This window comes from Zophobas morio, unplaced genomic scaffold, assembly GCF_036711695.1.
Source record: "Zophobas morio isolate AGI-343-1 ecotype UQ-CSIRO unplaced genomic scaffold, CSIRO_AGI_Zmor_V1 ptg000021l, whole genome shotgun sequence".
Lineage (NCBI taxonomy): Eukaryota > Metazoa > Arthropoda > Insecta > Coleoptera > Tenebrionidae > Zophobas > Zophobas morio.
In genome coordinates this window covers 21,143,085-21,160,681 of record NW_026972126.1, presented here as the reverse complement: position 1 = coordinate 21,160,681, position 17,597 = coordinate 21,143,085, and the positions used below count along the sequence as shown (strand labels likewise).

The 17,597-nt window shown below is 31.8% G+C and overlaps 2 protein-coding genes across 3 annotated transcripts; one reads left to right on the top strand and one right to left on the bottom strand.

Moving 5' to 3' along the window:
• Window positions 1-215: 215 nt before the first annotated feature.
• Window positions 216-14,960, bottom strand: LOC135132186 (transcription termination factor 2). Of its 2 annotated transcripts, none has more exons than XM_064060177.1 (10): window positions 14,725-14,960; window positions 13,897-14,678; window positions 9,125-9,350; window positions 8,323-8,767; window positions 8,011-8,275; window positions 1,415-1,703; window positions 1,226-1,365; window positions 963-1,178; window positions 531-895; window positions 216-480 (listed from the first exon to the last, which is right to left on the bottom strand). In XM_064060177.1, the coding sequence occupies exons 1-10, from the start codon at window positions 14,768-14,770 to the stop codon at window positions 330-332; spliced, it is 2,925 nt and encodes a 974-aa protein (XP_063916247.1). In that variant the 5' UTR covers window positions 14,771-14,960; the 3' UTR covers window positions 216-329. The 2 variants fall into 2 exon arrangements, with proteins under 2 accessions (XP_063916247.1, XP_063916248.1); XM_064060178.1 differs by having other exon boundaries at window positions 14,728-14,960.
• A 179-nt stretch (window positions 14,961-15,139) lies between these two features.
• LOC135132187 (sentrin-specific protease 8) lies at window positions 15,140-16,387 on the top strand. Its single transcript, XM_064060180.1, has 2 exons — window positions 15,140-15,593; window positions 15,639-16,387. Exons 1-2 carry the CDS (start codon window positions 15,265-15,267, stop codon window positions 15,949-15,951), a joined length of 642 nt encoding a protein of 213 aa, XP_063916250.1. The 5' UTR covers window positions 15,140-15,264; the 3' UTR covers window positions 15,952-16,387.
• Window positions 16,388-17,597: the final 1,210 nt, after the last annotated feature.

The window sequence follows — 17,597 nt, the reverse complement described above, 5'->3', positions numbered from 1 at the left end:
GTTTCGTTTTTGAAAAATCCTGCGGACCCAAGTGTATTGAACTCTTTATTTTGAAAAAAATTTGATGGCCTGATTTTTTTTTCTGGATAAGTTAGAAAAAATCTTTTCTGCTATTCTTGCGTTAACACGATTTCATTTCACAATTTTCCGTATGCCAGTTTTCCCGAAGTTGTTGTAAACAAATCACTACAAAATCACCCAATAAAACCACCACCCTCTTTCAGCGACTTATATTTTTTCATCAATAAAATAAAATAAATATACAAAAAACAAATCACACTTAACGTAACCAAAATCTTTTTTCCAATCACTAAAAAAACTAACCAACATCACTTAAAATCAAACAATGTTTTCAGATCTTGCAAACTGAGCTTATTATCACTGACCCTCTTCGACCCCGTCAACATCGACTCGGCAATTTCCATCTTCTTCTCTTGCAAATTCTTAATTCGCTCCTCGATCGTGTCCTCAGCCATGAATCTAAAAAACTCCAATAAAACCCAGCACGACCCGAGAAACCCGACACCTACTTGTACACAAAAATCTGCTTTTTTTGCCCCATCCTGTATATTCTGTCCTGCGCTTGGCTTTCCAGTTGCGGGTTCCAGTGCAAATCCAACAGGAATAGGTGGTTGCCGCCCACTAGATTCAAACCCACGCCGCCGGCGGTCAGAGAAAGAAGTAAAACTCTGGTGTCACTGTTCGGGTCGTTGAAGTTATCCACGATCGGCATTCTCTTGTTCGAGGGGATTTTGCCGTTGAGGGAGTCAAAACCGATCCTAGCTTGTCTGATGTGGAGGGCTATCAAGTCTAACATACTCGTCCATTGGGAAACGACTACGACTTTATCGCCAGAGCTGACTTTTTCTTTTAGTACTTTTATTAACGTCTTGATCTAAATAATAATAATAATAATAACAATAAGTTTTTAATTTAGTGTCACACTCAAAATAAACTAATACCTTACTGCTTGCCCGTTCCGGATTAAACACCGGATTGGACGGATTCAAATACCCCCTAGACGCCTCCTTCAACCCCACTCCCCCCTCACTCAACCCCTCAGCCGGGTGTTCATTATTGTCATTAATATTCAATTTATTCAACTGGTCCAACAAATTCATTTCTTCAGTGTCTTCATACTGATCAGCCTCCCCCAAATCCTCGTCGCCCTGTAACATCTACACCACCATCAACCCCCTCCCCACCCCCCTCCACTCTCTCTTACCTGTACTATCAGACAAGGATGGCAACAAATCTGCCTCAGCCTCAACAAAAGCACTAGAATTTCGTGCTGGCTGACTTCCTTCACCCTGTTCATCTTCAATAACTTGTTCCTCATCTTGAAATACTCCCCGTTTGGGTCATCTGCAAACAGAATTTGGAGAATCGCAAGGTTAATAAACGGAGGTCCTACGTGGTGTTCCCTCGTATCGTATGTTGATGCCGTCTTGATTTTTTTCGGCGCGTTGGTGGAGGAATTGTGCGAAGAGGGCTTTCGAGAAGAGTAGGATTTTCTGGTAGACGTCCATTTCGTCTTGGTCTAGTTTGACGGGTACTAGTTGCCAGTTTCTTTCGGGTAAGTTTTCTAAGATGCCTTTTTCCATTAGTTCTGATTTGGTTCGTCTTAGCATTAGGGAGGAGATGACGGCGTGGAGGCGCATGCTACCGCCCGTGCTCTTGTCCGACATCCAGCGTTTCCACACCTGGTTTTTGGATTTTTTTTTTAATGATATATAAATTATGAAAAAATAGGATTCTTGTTTTCGACTGTCTCTCGCGTGTTGTCTGTTGGCGAATTTATGAAATAGATAATTTCCAAAACTACTGGACTGATTATTGTACAGTTTTAGGCGTACTTTAAGAATATTGTGTGGACGGTGGGATACCAAACAAAATTTCTCCAACCATCTTTTTAACGTTAAACATGTAGATTTTTGAAAAATATAAAAAAAAAGAATTTTAAGGGAACATTATTTAACGATTTAGCTTAGAAACTACAGAACCCACTACTCTGACGTCATCTCAAAATTTTTCGTAGCAAATATTATTTAAAATGTGCAAAATAATATGGTTCTACACTTGGAATTTATTGTTCTTTAAGCTGAATATGTTTCTGGTTTCCGAAAAAAAAACCTTAACAAACTTTAAAAATCGAAAAATATTTTTTTTTAAAAATTGAAAAACCGAAAAAGTAGAAAAACAGAGTAATCGAAACGTTAAAAATTGAAAAATCAAAATATGAACAAATTGAAAAATCCAGAAGTTGAAATGTTGGAAAATGTACAATTTAAAAAATTGAAAAAGCAAAAATTTAAAAAATTAAAATATAGAAAAATTGAAAAGCCCGAAAGTCGAAAAATCGAAAAGCTGAAAAATTCCAAAACCGAAATGAACTGCGAGATCGAAAAATGGGAAATCAAAACTTGAAAAATTGAGAGAGCAAAAAAAATCGAAAAGTCGAAAAATGTATAGTTTAAAATTTCGAAAAACTGAAAAATTGAAAAAGGAAAAATCTAAAATTTAAAAAATTAATTTAAAAAGACGAAAAATGTAGAATTCAAAAAATCGAAAACAAAATAATTGACTGAAAAGAAATTAAAATATAGAAAGATTAAAAAATCAAAAAATTTTGAAAAAACGGAAAGCCCGAAACTCGAAAATACGAAAAACTGAAAAATGGAGAAGTTGAAAAATTCTAAAACCGAAATGAATTGGGAGATCGAAAAATTTAAAATTTTGAAAATTGAAAAATCCAGAAATTGAAATGTTGAAAAATGGGAAATCGAAAAATCGAGAGACCAAAAAATTGAAATGGAAAAATCTAAAAAATTCATTTAAAAAGACGAAAAATGTTGAATTCAAAAAATCGAAAACAAAAAAACTAACTGAAAAAAATTTAAAATATCGAAAAATAAAAAAATCAAAAAATTGTGAAAAAACGAAAAGTCCGAAACTCGGAAATACGAAAAATGGAAGAATCGAAAAACTGGAAAATCGAGAAGTTAAAAAATTCCAAAACCGAAATGAATTGGGAGATCGAAAAATCGAAAAATGTAGTTTAAAATTTCGAAAAACTGAAAAATTGAAATGGAAAAATCTAAAATTTAAAATATTAATTTAAAAAGACGAAAAATGTAGAATTCAAAAAATCGAAAACAAAAAAACTGACTGAAAAAAATTAAAATATCGAAAGATTAAACAATCAAAAAATTTTGAAAAAACGAAAAGTCCGAAACTCGGAAATACGAAAAATTGTCTTTTCGGAAAATTGAAGAGTCGAAAAACTGAAAAATTGAGAAGTCGAAAAATTCCAAAACCGAAATAACGAACAATTGGGAGATGAAAAATTAAAAATTTTGAAAATTGAAAAATCGAAAAATTGAAAATCCCAAAACCGAAAAATTCGAAAATTGAAAAAACTATGGAAAATTGAAGAATCGAAAAATTGAAAAATCCATAAATTGAAATGTTGCAAAATGGGAAATCGAAAAATGGAGAAACCTAAAAATCGAGGTCGAAAAATGTAGTTTAAAATTTCGAGAAACTGAAAAATTGAAATAGAAAAATTTAAAATTTAAAAAATTAATTTAAAAAGACGAAAAATTTACAATTCAAAAAATCGAAAACATTGAAAAAACAAACTGAAAAAAAAATCGAAAAATTAAAAAATCGAGAGGTTTAAAAATTACAAAATTGAAACGACAAAAAATTGGGAAATCGAAAAATTGGAAATCGAAACATCAAAAAAATTGGAAAAATCAAAAATAAAAAAAATTCGAAAATTGAAATGTTGGAAATTGGGGAATCGAGAAACCTAAAAATCCAAAAGTCGAAACATGTACAATTGAAAAAAAACTGAAAAATCAAAAATTTTAAAAATTAAAATATCGAAAAACTGAAGAATCGCAAAATCGAAAAATTGAGAAACCTAAAAATAAAAAATTCGAAAAATGTACACACAATTTTGGAAATCGAAAAAATTTAAAAAACAAACTGAAAAATCAAAAATTTAAAATATCGAAAAATTGAAAATTCAAATATCAAAAAATAAATCGAAAAGCCTCGAAAGTTGAGAATCGGAAAATCGAAGAGGTGAAAAACCGAAAAATCGAGAAGTTGAAGAATTCCAAAATCGAAATAACAAAAAATTGGAAAATTGAAAAATTGACAATCCCAATCCCAAAACTGAAAAATGCGGAAACTGAAATGTTGAAAATGGGAAATGGAAAAATCAAGAAACGGAGAAACCTAAAAATCGAAAAATGTACAATTCAAAAAACAAACTGAAAAATCAAAAATTTAAAAAATTAAAATATCGAAATACTGAAGAATGGAAAAATTGAAAAATCGAAACAACAAAAAATTGAAAAATTAAAATATTGACAAATTGAAACGGAAAAAATGGGAAATCAAGAACTTGAAAAATCGAGAAACTTAAAAATCTAAAAGTCGAAAAATGTACAATTGAAAAAGTCGAAAAAATTGAAATAACAAACTGAAAAATCAAAAAATTTAAAAATCGGAACATCGAATAATTGAAAATCCCAAAACTGAATTGAAAAATCAATGGAAAATTGAAGAATCGAAAAATTGAAAAATGCAGAAATTGAAACATTGAAAAATGAGAAATCAAAAACGACAAACTTAAAAATAGAAAAGTCGAAAAATGTACAATTCAAAAAATCGAAAATATTTAAAAAACGAACTGAAAAATCAAAAATTTTAAAATTCGGGAAATTGAAATTTCGAATAACTGAAGAATCGAAAAATCTAGACATTGAAAAGTTGAAAAAGGTACAATTCAAAAAATCACAAAAATTGAAAAAATTAAAATTTTAAAAATGAAAATATCGAAAAATTGAAAAATATGAACGTTAAAACTCAAAAAATTGAAAAATCGAAAGCCCGAAAGTCGAAAAAAATTAAAAAGAAACTGAAAAATCAAAAATTTATAAAATTAAAACATCGAAAAATCTAAAATTTAAATATAAAAAAATTGAAAAATCGAACAGCCCGAAAGTTCGCAAATCGAAAAGTTGAAAAATTTCAAAATTGAAATTACAAAAATTGAAAATCGAAACATCGAAAAAATTGGAAAATCGAAAAATAAAAAATTAATTCAAAAATCTATGGAAAATTGAACAATCGAAAAAACAAACTGAAAAATCAAAAATTAATAAAATCAAAGCATCAAAAAATTGAGAAATCGGGAAGTCGAAAACTTCCAAAATTGAAATAACAAAAAACATTGGGAAATCGAAAAGTTGAAAATCCCAAAACTGAAATATTTGAAAAATTGAAAAATCCAGAAACCTAAAAATCAAAAAGTCGTAAGATTGGAAAATCGAATAATTGAAATGACAAAAAATTGGGAAATAGAATGATTGAAAATCGAAACATCGAAAAATTAAAAAAAAAAAAATGAAAATTGGAAAATCGAAAATACCAATACTGAAATATTGGAAAACTTAAAAATCTAATGAAAATTGAAGAATTGAAAAATCCAGAAACCGAAAAACCGAAAAATTCAAGTCAAAAAATTGAAAAATCCAGAAACCTAAAAATCAAAAAGTCGTAAGATTGGAAAATCGAATAATTGAAATGACAAAAAATTGGGAAATAGAATGATTGAAAATCGAAAATACCAATACTGAAATATTGGAAAACTTAAAAATCTAATGAAAATTGAAGAATTGAAAAATTGAGAAACCGAAAAACCTAAAAATTCAAGTCAAAAAATTGAAAAATCAAAAACTTGCAAAATCAAAAATTTGAAGAATTGAAAAATGAAAGAATCAAAAATTTGAAAAATCGAAAAACCAAAAAAATCGAAAGTCGAAAAGTTTACAATTTAAAAAATCGAAAAAAATTGAGTCGAAAAGTTTACAATTTAAAAAATCGAAAAAAAATTGAAAAAACAAACTGAAAAATCAAAAATTTATAAAATGAAAACATCGAAAAATCTAAAATTTAAATATCAAAAAATTGAAAAATCTAAGAGCCCGAAAGTCCGAAAATCGAAAAATTGGAAAGTCGAAAAGTTGAAGTCGAAAAACTGAAAAATCGAGGAGTTGAAAAATTCCAAAATTGAAATTATAAAAAATTGAAAATCGAAACATCGAAAAATTGGAAAATCGAAAAATAAAAAATTTAGAAAATTGAAAAATCTATGGAACATTGAAGAATCGAAAAATTGAAAAAACCAGAAATTGAAATCTTGAAAAATGGGAAATCGAAAAATCGAGAAACCTAAAATCGAAAAAATCGACAAAATGAAAAATCCAAAAATTGAAATTTTGAAAAATGGGAAATCAAAACTTGAAAAATCGAGACACCTAAAAATCGAAAAAATTTACAATTTAAAAAGTCGAACAAAATTGAAAAGACAAACTGAAAAATTAAAAATTAATAAAATTAAAACATCTAAAAATCTAAAATTTAAATATGAAAAAATTGAAAAATCGAAGAGCCCGAAAGTCCGAAAATCGAAAAACTAAAAAATCGAGAAGTCGAAAAATTCCAAAATTGAAATGACAAAACATTGGGAAATCGAAAAATTGAAAATACCAAAACTGAAATATTTGAAAAATTGAAAAATCTAGACACCTAAAAATCAAAGGGTCAAAAAATTGGAAAATCGGAAAATTGAAATGAAGAAAAAGTGGGAAATAGGAAAATTGAAAATCGAAACATCGAAAAATTAAAAAAAAAATGAAAATTGAAGAAAAATTGAGAAACCGAAAAGCCGAAAAATCGAAGTCAAAAAAAGTGAAAAATCAAGCACCTGAAAAATAAAAAATTTGAAGAATTGAAAAATGAAAGAATCAAAAAATTAATAAATCTGAACACTGAAATATTCAAAAATTGAAATTCGAGAAATTGAAAATCGGGAAATTAAAAAATCGAAAAATTGAGAAATGTAAAAAATAGAAAACTCCACGGATCGAAATTTTGAAAATCCCAAATCTGAAATATCGAAAAATTGAAAAATCGAAAGAACATTTAACAATCGAAAAATTGAAAAATCCCTGAACTGAAATATTGAAAAACTAAGAAATTGAAGTCCAAAAATTGAAAAATCAAAAACCTGAAACATCGAAAAATTGGGAAATCAAAAGTTAAAGAATTGGAGAAAATCCCAAAACTGAAGTATCGACAAATTGAAAAATCGAAAAAAAATTGAAGACCTGAAAAATTGTGAAATCCTTAAATTGAAACACCGAAAAATGAATAAATCGAAAAGTCGAAAAATCGAAGTCGAATAACTGAAAAATCAAAAATCTGAAAAATCGAAAAACCCCAACACTAAAATATGGAAAAATTGAAAATCGAATTATTGAAATTAAAGAAATCGAAAGTGAGAAATGGAAAAATCGTTATACAACAGACTACAATTACATTTTTTTTTTCAAGAAATCTCGATGTCTAGGAAAAAAAATCTGGATGCTTTTAAACTAATAAAAACTCGACACCGATTCATAAACCACAAATGTAGGAGTACGTTATTTTATAAAATTTAAATAACACTTACTATTGTAACATTTGGAGACGAAGTCAGTCCAGTGTTGGTGGGGATGAGCAGACAAATTTTGATTAGCGTTTTGTCATCTACATGATATTCCTAACACACATACAAAATTTGACAACAATCGGTCCGGTAGTTTCGGAGATTATCTGTCTTACTATAAGTCAGACATAAATGGGAGTGTCATATTTTCGGGGCATGAAACGTCAAGAAAGCATAAAAATAGCCAGTCGCTCGATAGACTCGATTACAATACTTCCTTGGTATGTTATTTTTATAAATTACTTCTTGAGCAGGCAGAAATCGTATTATTTGACAGTTATTTACCGCAATTGTCAAACCGGACAAGGATGTTGGTATTACCAACATTATTATTTTAAAAATAAATTTCATAACCTACTAGAAGGCTTTTCTATGGAACAGTACTGCCATCAGTTTAAAAAAATAACCCGTAAAAGCCAAATTCAATGACAACTTGCACTCACCGTCAGATCATCAAACGGCGCGCACCTCAAAAACTTCAAAATGGCGTACATATCCAGCTCCTTGTTATGCACCGGCGTCCCCGTCAGCGCCCACCTCGACCTCGCCGAAAGCTGAAAAACGGCCTCGGCCGTCTGCGACTTGTAGTTCCGGATCTGGTGCGCCTCGTCCAAGATAACCCTCCGCCACCTCACCCCGAACGCCACCCGACTCTTGTCGTTGAGGATGAGCCCGTACGTCGTCACCACCACGTCGTGCTTGGCCAAACTAGAGCACCTTCCATACATTTGACCAAATTTATATATCAAACTTACCGCTTGGACTTGGTCTCCCTCTTCGGCCCGTGAAACAGCTCCACGTCCAGCAGCCCCCTCTTGGTCCTCCGCTCGATTTCCAGCGACCACTGCCCCATCAAGCTGGCCGGACAGATGACCAAGGTGCCTCCGGGGTACTTCTCTCTGTAGGTTTCTTTCTCGCGGTCTTCATCGGGGTTGACTTCGCGCGATTTGAGCACTAGGGAGATCATGGTCAGGGTTTTGCCCAGACCCATGTCGTCGGCCAAGAGCCCCCCGGAGGGTTTTTGCTTCTCGCGCCATAGCAACCACGCGAGGGCGCTTTTCTGGTGATCGAGCAAAGGGACCTTGAGGCCCTTGGGGTCGTCGACGAAGTCGTTGGCGGTGGGGCAAGTGTCCAGGGATTTGTGGAGGGAGTCGAGGGTTTCCACGGCCAGCTGCTTTTCGGCGTTGAAGCGCTGCACAACTAGAATATCGCTCTAGTTAGAGATGAAAATTATTTGTTAGGTTAGGTTTTAGGGATTTTTGTGATATCACCAAATGTCTAAATTAACCTCAAAATTAGCGATGAGTGATTAACTGAGTTAGTAGCAATGTTAAAATTACCTGTAGTTTCAGTTTTTACAACTGCACAATTGCTTTTTGAATAAAACAACGACATTATATATCGCAAAATCCAAAAACACATCGCAATAAATTGTCACACTGTGATTACACAGGTGGTTCCCAGATAAGAAATTTCCTGGCATTCCCAGCCCTGATATCACCAGTGGCGTAGAAACCCGTTTCCGGTTTTCTTTATCAAAAATAAATGACTAAATACCTTTCTTTCCCATTGTTCTTGGCCCAACTGCATCCACACCAGCCTCAATTTCATCCCAGGCTACCTCAATCTTTTGTTTTACCCCTAGAGGCTCTTTCTCTTCTACTATCATATTTTTAAATATATTTCTCTCTTGTTGCAACATTACGTCCAACGCCCTCTCCTTCGCCACGAGAGATTTGCCCTTATCAGGCAGATTTTCCATTTTTATAATTCTCATGGCATTCTAAACATAAATATTTATTAAAAAAAAAAAAAAAAAATGGTCGAAAGTTATTTTGACAGAACTTCCCTCGCCCTTGAGTACCAGTCCACTTTTTCGAAAATCATTTGATTTTGCGAAAATTTTTCCAATACAAAATTTTGTGATAACGTCATTTTTCATTAATAAATAAACAAAAAAAAAAGAGATACCCTCTAAGAAAAGAGAGGGTGGGTGGGCGGGGCTAGTATCTGCTAATATAAGACCGATTTTGGCAAGTGAGTGATCTCGATTCGATGAATCGAGAACTCAAGAAATCAAAAAAACGAAAAGTAAAATAAATTGAAAACCACAAAGAATGAGAACTCGGAAAACCAAAAAATCGAAAAGCAAAAAAGTTGAAAAATCGGCAAGTCGAAAAGGAAACAAATTGAAAATTCGAATATTGAAAAATCGGAAAACCGAAAAGTAGAAAATCTAAAAATCAGGAATCGAAAAACCAAAAATTCTAAAATCGAAAAGTCAAAAAACGGAAAAAATGAAAATAAATAGAGAAATTGACATTGAAAAAATTGAAAGGCAGATGATCGAAAATTCGAAATTTCGAATGTTGAAAATGAGACAAAATCGAAATATCGAAAAATCAAAAATTCGGGTTAGTGTCTGTTAAAATAAGATCGATTTTGGCAAGAGAAAAGTAAAAAAAAATTAAAAATCGAAAAACTGGAGTATGGAAAAGTTGAAAATTCAAGAATTCGAGAATTAAAAAAACTGAAAAGTCTAAAAATTTAAGAATGTCATTGTAATATCGAAAAATCAAAAGTCGAAATGTACAAAGATCGGAAATTCGAGTAACGAAAATCGAAAACTCGAGAAATCGAAAAGTAAAAAAGTTGAAAAAGCAAAAAATTGAAGCATCGAAAAACTGAAAATTGAAAAGTCTTAAGAACTGAAGAATAGAAAATAGAAAAATCGGGACATCAAAAGGAAACACATTGAAAATTAGAAATTTGAAAATCGAGATTTCGAATAATTGAAAATTCTAAAAGCGAAAAGTCGAATGATGGAAAAATCGAGAAGCTGAAGTTTAAAAAATTCAAAACTCGTGGAATCAAACAATGGAAAAGTAAAAAAGTTGAAAAATCGAAAAACTGAAGAATGAAAGAATTGAAATCGACAAATCGGGGAGGACACATTTGAAAATTCGAATATCGAAAAATCGGAAAACCGAAAACTGGAAAATCTAAAAATCGGAAATCGAAAAGCAGAAAATCTAAAATCGGGAATCAAAAAACCGAAAAACCAAACATTCTAAAATCGAAAAGACGAAAAACGGGAAAAAATAGAGAAATTGACATTGAAAAAATTGAAAACCAGAAGATCGAAAATTCGAGAGTTGAAAATGAAAAAAAAATGAAAATTTGAAAAATCGAAAAACTGAAGCATGAAAGAATCGAAATATTGAAGAACTGAAAAATGAAAAATCGAGAAGTCGAAAAGGAAACAAATTGAAAATTCGATGAATAAAATATTCAAAAAGAGAAAATCGGAAAACCAAAAATTCTAAAATCTAAAAACCGAAATCTAAAAATTTGAAAAATCGAAACATGAAAATTCGAATAACGAAAATCGAAAACGCGGGAAATCAAAAAATCGAAAAGTAAAAAATTTGAAAAAACGAAAAATTGAAGAATGAAAGATTTGAAAAATCGGCAAATCGGGGAGGAAACATTTGAAAATTCGAATATCGGAAAATCGGAAAACCGAAAACTGGAAAATCTAAAAATCGGAAATCTAAAAACAGAAAATCTAAAATCGGGAATCGAAAAACCGAAAAACCAAAAATTCTAAAATCGAAAAGACGAAAAACGGGAAAAATAGAGAAATTGACACTGAATAAATTGAAAACCAGAAGATCAAAAATTCGAGAGTTGAAAATGAGAAAAAATTGGAATGTCAAAAATCGAAAAGTAAAAAAGTTGAAAAATCGAAAAACTCAAGAATGAAAAATTGAAATTTCGAAGAACTGAAAAATGAAAAATCGGGAAAACGAAAAGGAAACAAATTGAAAATTCTATGAATAAAATATTCAAAAACTGAACATCGGAAAACCGAAAATTAGAAATTTGAAAATCGAGAAATTGAAATTTAAAAAATCGAAAACTCGGGAAATCAAAAAATCGAAAAGTAACAAAATTGAAAAATCGAAAAACTGAAGAATGAAAAATTGAAAAATCGACAAATCGGAGATGTAAAAAATGAAAGTAAAAAAGCTGAAAACTCGAAAAACTGAAGAATGAAAGAATTGAAATATCGAAGAACTGAAAAATCGGGAAATCGAAAAGGACACAAATTGAAAATTCGATGAATAAAATATTCAAAAAGCTAAAATCGGAAACCGAAAATTCTAAAATCTAAAAACCGAAAATCAAAAATTTGAAAATCGAGATTTCGAATAATCGAAAATTCTAAAATCGAGAAGTCGAATGATGGAAATTTAAAAAATTCAAAACTCGGGGAATCAAAAAACCGAAAAGTAAAAAAGTTGAAAAATCGAGAAACCTGAAAATCGAAAAGTCGACAAAGGTACAATTTAAAAAAACACAACAATTGAAAAAATAAAAATTTTATATCGAAAAATTGAAAAATATGAACGATGAAAAAAAAATTGAAACGACAAACAATTGGGAAATCGAAAAATTTAAAAAACAAACTCAAAAATCAAAAATTTTAAAATTCGAAAAATTAAAATATCGAAAGACTGAAAAATCGAAAATTTGAAAAATAGGGAAATCAAAACATTAAAAAATCGAAAAATCAAAATATCGACAAATTGAAAAACCCAAAAAGTGAAATTTTGAAAAATGGGGAAATCAAAAACTTTGAAAATCGAGAAACCTAAAAATCGAAAAGTCGAAAAATTTACAATTTAAAATGTCAAAAAATTGAAAAAACAAACTGAAAAATAAAAAATTTATAAAATCAAATCATCGAAAAATCTAAAATTTAAATATCAAAAAATTGAAAAATCGAAAAGCTCGAAAGTCCAAAAATAGAAAAATTGGAAAATCGGAAAGTTGAAGTCGAAAACCGGAACAATCGAGAAGTTGAAAAATTCCAAAATTGAAACTAAAAAAATTGAAAATCGAAATTAAAAAAAATTGAAAGTCGAAACATCGAAAAAATTGTAAAATCGAAAAATCTATGGAAAACTGAAGAATCGAAAAATTGAAAAATCCAGAAATTGAAATGTTGAAAAATGTGAAATCGAAAAATCGAGAAAGCTAAAAATCGAAAAGTCGAAAAAATGTACAATTGAAAAAACGAACTGAAAACATAAAATTAAAGCATCAAAAATTGAAAAATCGAAAAGCCTGAAAGTCGGAAAATCTAAAAATTGGAAAATCGAAAAGTTGAAGTCGAAAAACTGAAAAATCAAGAAGTTGAAAAACTACAAAATTGAAATAACGAATAATTGAAAATAGAAAACATCCAGAAATCTAAAATTCGAAAATAACGAAATTAAAAAAAAATTGAAAATCGAAAATACCAAAACTGAAATATTAGAAACGTTAAAAATCTAATGACAATTGAAGAATCGAAGAAAAATTTGCAGAATTGAAAAACTGAGAAACCGAAAAGCTGAAAAATCGAAGTCAAAAAATAGAAAAATCCGAACACTGAAATATTCAAAAATTTAAATTCGAGAAATTGAGAAATCGAAAGTGGAAAAATAAAAAAAAATCAAAAGCTTGAATAATTAAAAAAAAAAATAAAAAATAGAAAAAATCCAAGAATCGAAATTTTGAAATTCCCAAACTAAACTATTGACAAATTGATAAATCGAAAGAAATTTAACAATCGAAAAATTGAAAAATCAAAAACCTGAAAAATCGAAAGTTGAAAGATCGGATAAAATCCCAAAACTGAAATATCGACAAATTGAAAAATCGAAGAAAAATTGGAGAACTGAATCTAGAAATCGAAATGTTGTAAAATGGGAAATCAAATCTTGAAAACTCGAAAAACTGAAGAATAAAAGAACTGAAAACCGAAAAATGGAAAATCTAAAATCGAAAAGTCGAAAAACGGAAAAAATGACAAATACCGAAAAATCAAAAAATCGGGTTAGTGTTTGCTAAAATAAGATCGATTTTGGCAAATGTTATACCCTCTAAGAGGGGGCGGGTGGGCGGGGCTAGTAGCTTGCAAGATAAGACTGATTTTGGCAAATGAGATTCCCTCTAAGAAAAGAGAGGGTGGGTGGGCGGGGTTAGTACCTGATAAGATAAGACTGATTTTAAAATCATTATAACTCCACCAAAATGTGGGAAGGAAATAAAAACTCAATACAGAACCATAAACTACATGTGTAGGACTATGTTATTTCTTACAATTTAAAACCCATTTACTATACACAATTTTAAAATGACGTCATCACATTATTGGTGGGGATGACTAGACAAATTTTAGTTAGCGTTTTAGGACGGCAGACGGACAGACAGACAGACGGAAACGAGACATTTCTTCTATACTAGATTACAATAAGAAAACGACAAAATAAACCTACTTTAGCTCGAAACAAGTCCATCTCAACTGCAGCCACCTTTTTCCTTTGTTCTTGATATTCTTCCCTGGTTACAATTTGTAGAGGCGGTGGCTGGGGAACTTGAAAGCTTGACATAAATGACTTAATGTTGGTTTGTTTAAGCCGAACAGGGGGCGCCTCTTCATCACTACTAACTTCCACAATACTGTAAGACTTTTCCACTAGGTCTACGGAACTTTCACTGTCCACTGTGGAACCATAATCGTGTTCATTATCACTAGTTGCCACAGCATTTATTATATTTTTAGGCGAATTTGATGTTTCCTCAGGGAAACTCAAATCATCAATATTAGACTTTTCCGAAACTATTTCTTCATTTTTATTTGTGTTAGGAGTTGCGTTTGTCTTATAAGCGTCATCACTGCTAGTTACAACGTCTGAACGATTTTGTGGCGAGTTAATTTTAGTTTTTATTTGCGTAGTTGTTTCGATTTCTTCATCAGTGCTCTCAACGATATCACCCGCTCTTGCTTCATCATCACTACTTTCGTCGTCTGTTATTTTCGTCTGAGAGAACTGTTTTGAACTATAATCGGGGTCTTCATCGTCCGTCGCGTATTCCTCCTGTGGGGGCGATTCTTTTGTCGCAATTTCTTCTTCATGAAGAGAATCCTCAAGATCCGATTCTTCATTAAAAGTGTTAAATGAGGGAAGCGACTCTTTGGAGTCATCACGACTGGAAGAAAGTGCTTCATCTTCGTCTTCGCTCGAGTCTATTATGGCATTTTTTTTCGTTCTCATGACTGAAAAAAAATTATAGAAAAAATTACAACGAAACGACGAACTTACCACGAAAGGAATCCTCAGATTCGCTATTCACACCTGATTTGTTCATAATTGCAAAAAATTGTCAAATAAGTAGGTAACACCGGCGAGGAGCAGTATTGTTACAGAAAATAAAAAAAATAACTGAACTGAGTTAAACTATAAAACTATAAAAAAAGTGTCTTGATTTTACTTCTAGAGTGATAAAAACCACAAAAACAACACAATTTTTACACAAAAAACGAAACTGTTTGAAACCGTTACAAACCGAAAACGCCACTTTTCCAACTGTCAAAATTGCTGCCAACCTGAAAAACACAAAAGTCACTGCGCAATTAGTGACTATTGCTCTAGATCACGGTGGTATAAATCGACTGTTCCCTTATTACTTATTACAAAATCAAAATGAATAAAATCAGCATAGAAAAACGCGGTCATTAAAGCCCTTTTGTTCAACGCTGTGACATATTAAAGCAAAAATCCCTGTCGTCCATTGGCAGCCCTGCCCCACTTCCACACATAACCTCACTCGTTCAAACTCCAAATTACCAGTATCAATGTAAAATGAACAAAGACCCCGTAGTCCTCAGCTACGATGAAAGCTTGCTAAGAAAATCCGACGTGGAGCTCCTCCACGGCCCCTACTGGCTCAACGACAACATCATCTCCTTCTACTTCGAGTACCTCAAGAACACGTTCAAGAACGCCCCCCAGATGCTCTTCGTCTCCCCGGAAGTCACCCAGTGCATTAAAATCATCCCGGGTAGCCAGATGAAGGTGTTCCTGGACCCCCTGGACGCTGCCAACAAGCACTTCATTTTTTTCGCGCTGAACGACAATGAGAAGCCGCAGTCAGTCGGGGGCACCCACTGGAGCTTATTGCTGTATTCACGGTAAGACGAGGCGCGGTGGTGACACGTTTTAAGTCTGTTTTGTAGTGCTGATCAGACTGTGTACCATTATGACTCGTCGAGGGGGTCTAACAGCGAGCAAGCTGAGAGCTTTGCTAGGAAGTTATTTGCCTATTTTGATGTTCGGGGGCAGTTTAAGGAGGAGGTGTCGCTGCAGCAGGACAATGGGTACGACTGCGGGATTTACCTGATTTGCAACGCCGAGTGTTTGGCGAAGCACCTGGCGAGGTATAATTCGGTGGAGAGCTATGATAATTTGAATGGGGAGTTGCGAGATAGCGTGGGGGGGATGCGGGGTGAGATTGTTAATGTTATTGAGAAGTTGAGGGTGAGTAGTTGATGGGGGTGAGTCAGGAAATTATTAATTTATTAATTGGGGTAAGTTTGGTAAGCAGAAGAAACTAAGTAGACTGATTTACATTTATAAAATATATTCTTACAAACTGTAGTGTCCATGTGTTGATTTTTTTCGTTACAAAAAACGGAGTTTTTGGCTTATTGAAGAGTTTCACTAATATTAATATAAAATTAAAAGGGTAATTGATCTTAAAAATAATCAGTGATTAATTATTTAAACATGAATTTAACCAAAAAAAAAAAAAAAAACTAGGGAGTATAAACTGGCTTTTTGTAGAAGTCAGGAAATGAAATAATGAAATAAGATGTATACACTTGAACACCAAAAAAGTCTCCAAGTAGTATTAAATGTAATCCTGACACTGTATTAAAAGCCAAAATGTGTCTTCATGTAAATAAAAATATTAATTTTTGCTTTAGTTGGTGATTATTTATTTTTCGTGTCCGTTGATTTTTAAAATTTATGCTCTAGTTGGCCATGACGCTTATGTCAGCGGTGAAATTGAAACGGCTGACGTAGGCGTCATGGCCAACTAGAAAAGAAATTTAAAAATCACCCAAATAAAAAACTGACTTTCCAGTGAGCTAAGCTTTGTTAAAAAAAATAACTACAGCTGGAATTGTTAAAAAAAGATTATTCATATTTTTATGAAGTGTGAGTCAGTGTACTCCAAACCGTTTAAAATGCAGTAAACACCTCGTTTACTTTCATGAGTTGACGTTTCACTGATTCAGAATTTCGGAGCGTATTAATTAGTGGCAGGGAAACAAATATACAATTCTAATCTACTAGATAATAAATTATTATCAGCTGCATATGATTTACATCAATTTCGACACGATCCTGGTGAATTTCCATAAAGGAAAGCCGTTCCATTTGTGGTGGATATGTCATGCTTGAGGTAAACGATTCAACGAATACATTTTTTTTTATCGAAGAATTGATGTCGAAATAAACATCTGGGGGTCGAAATCTACAAGAAAACGTATTTGGGTGATTTTCGATTATGGTCAAGAAATGCTCAATATTTTCACAAAGATGTAAGTATCGAAAATTTAGCTTTTGAAAAAGTGGCGTAAAAGTACACAAAAAATTCCGGGATCTTGACCTCCTGATCCGAAAAATATAGCTTGCTTACAGTCTGGGAGTAACATTTTACAAAATATTCAATTCAGTTTTTTAAAAATCTTGAGAACCGTCATATTTTGATTGGCAATTCCAAAAAAATACTAGGAGTTATCGAAGAAATGAGGCTGAAATTAACTTCTGGAGGTCGAAATCTACAAGAAAATGTCTTCAGGTCATTTTCGAAAATGTCGAAAAATTGAGTGTTTAAAAAAGTTGCCTGAAAATTCCCAAAAAATTCGGGAGTGTATATTTTGACTTGCTGATTCGAAAAATATAGCGTGTTACAGTCTAGGAGCAACATTTTACAAAATAGTCAGTTTGAAAATTTTTTTTTTTTAATTTTGAAATCCACGATATTTCGATTGACGATTCCGGAAAAATGGTGGGAGTTGTCGAACAAAAGAGGCCGAAATTGACTTCTAAAGGTCCAAATGTACAAGAAAATGTCTTTGGGTAATTTTCGAAAATGACCGAAAATGGGTCAAAAATTTCATAAAGAA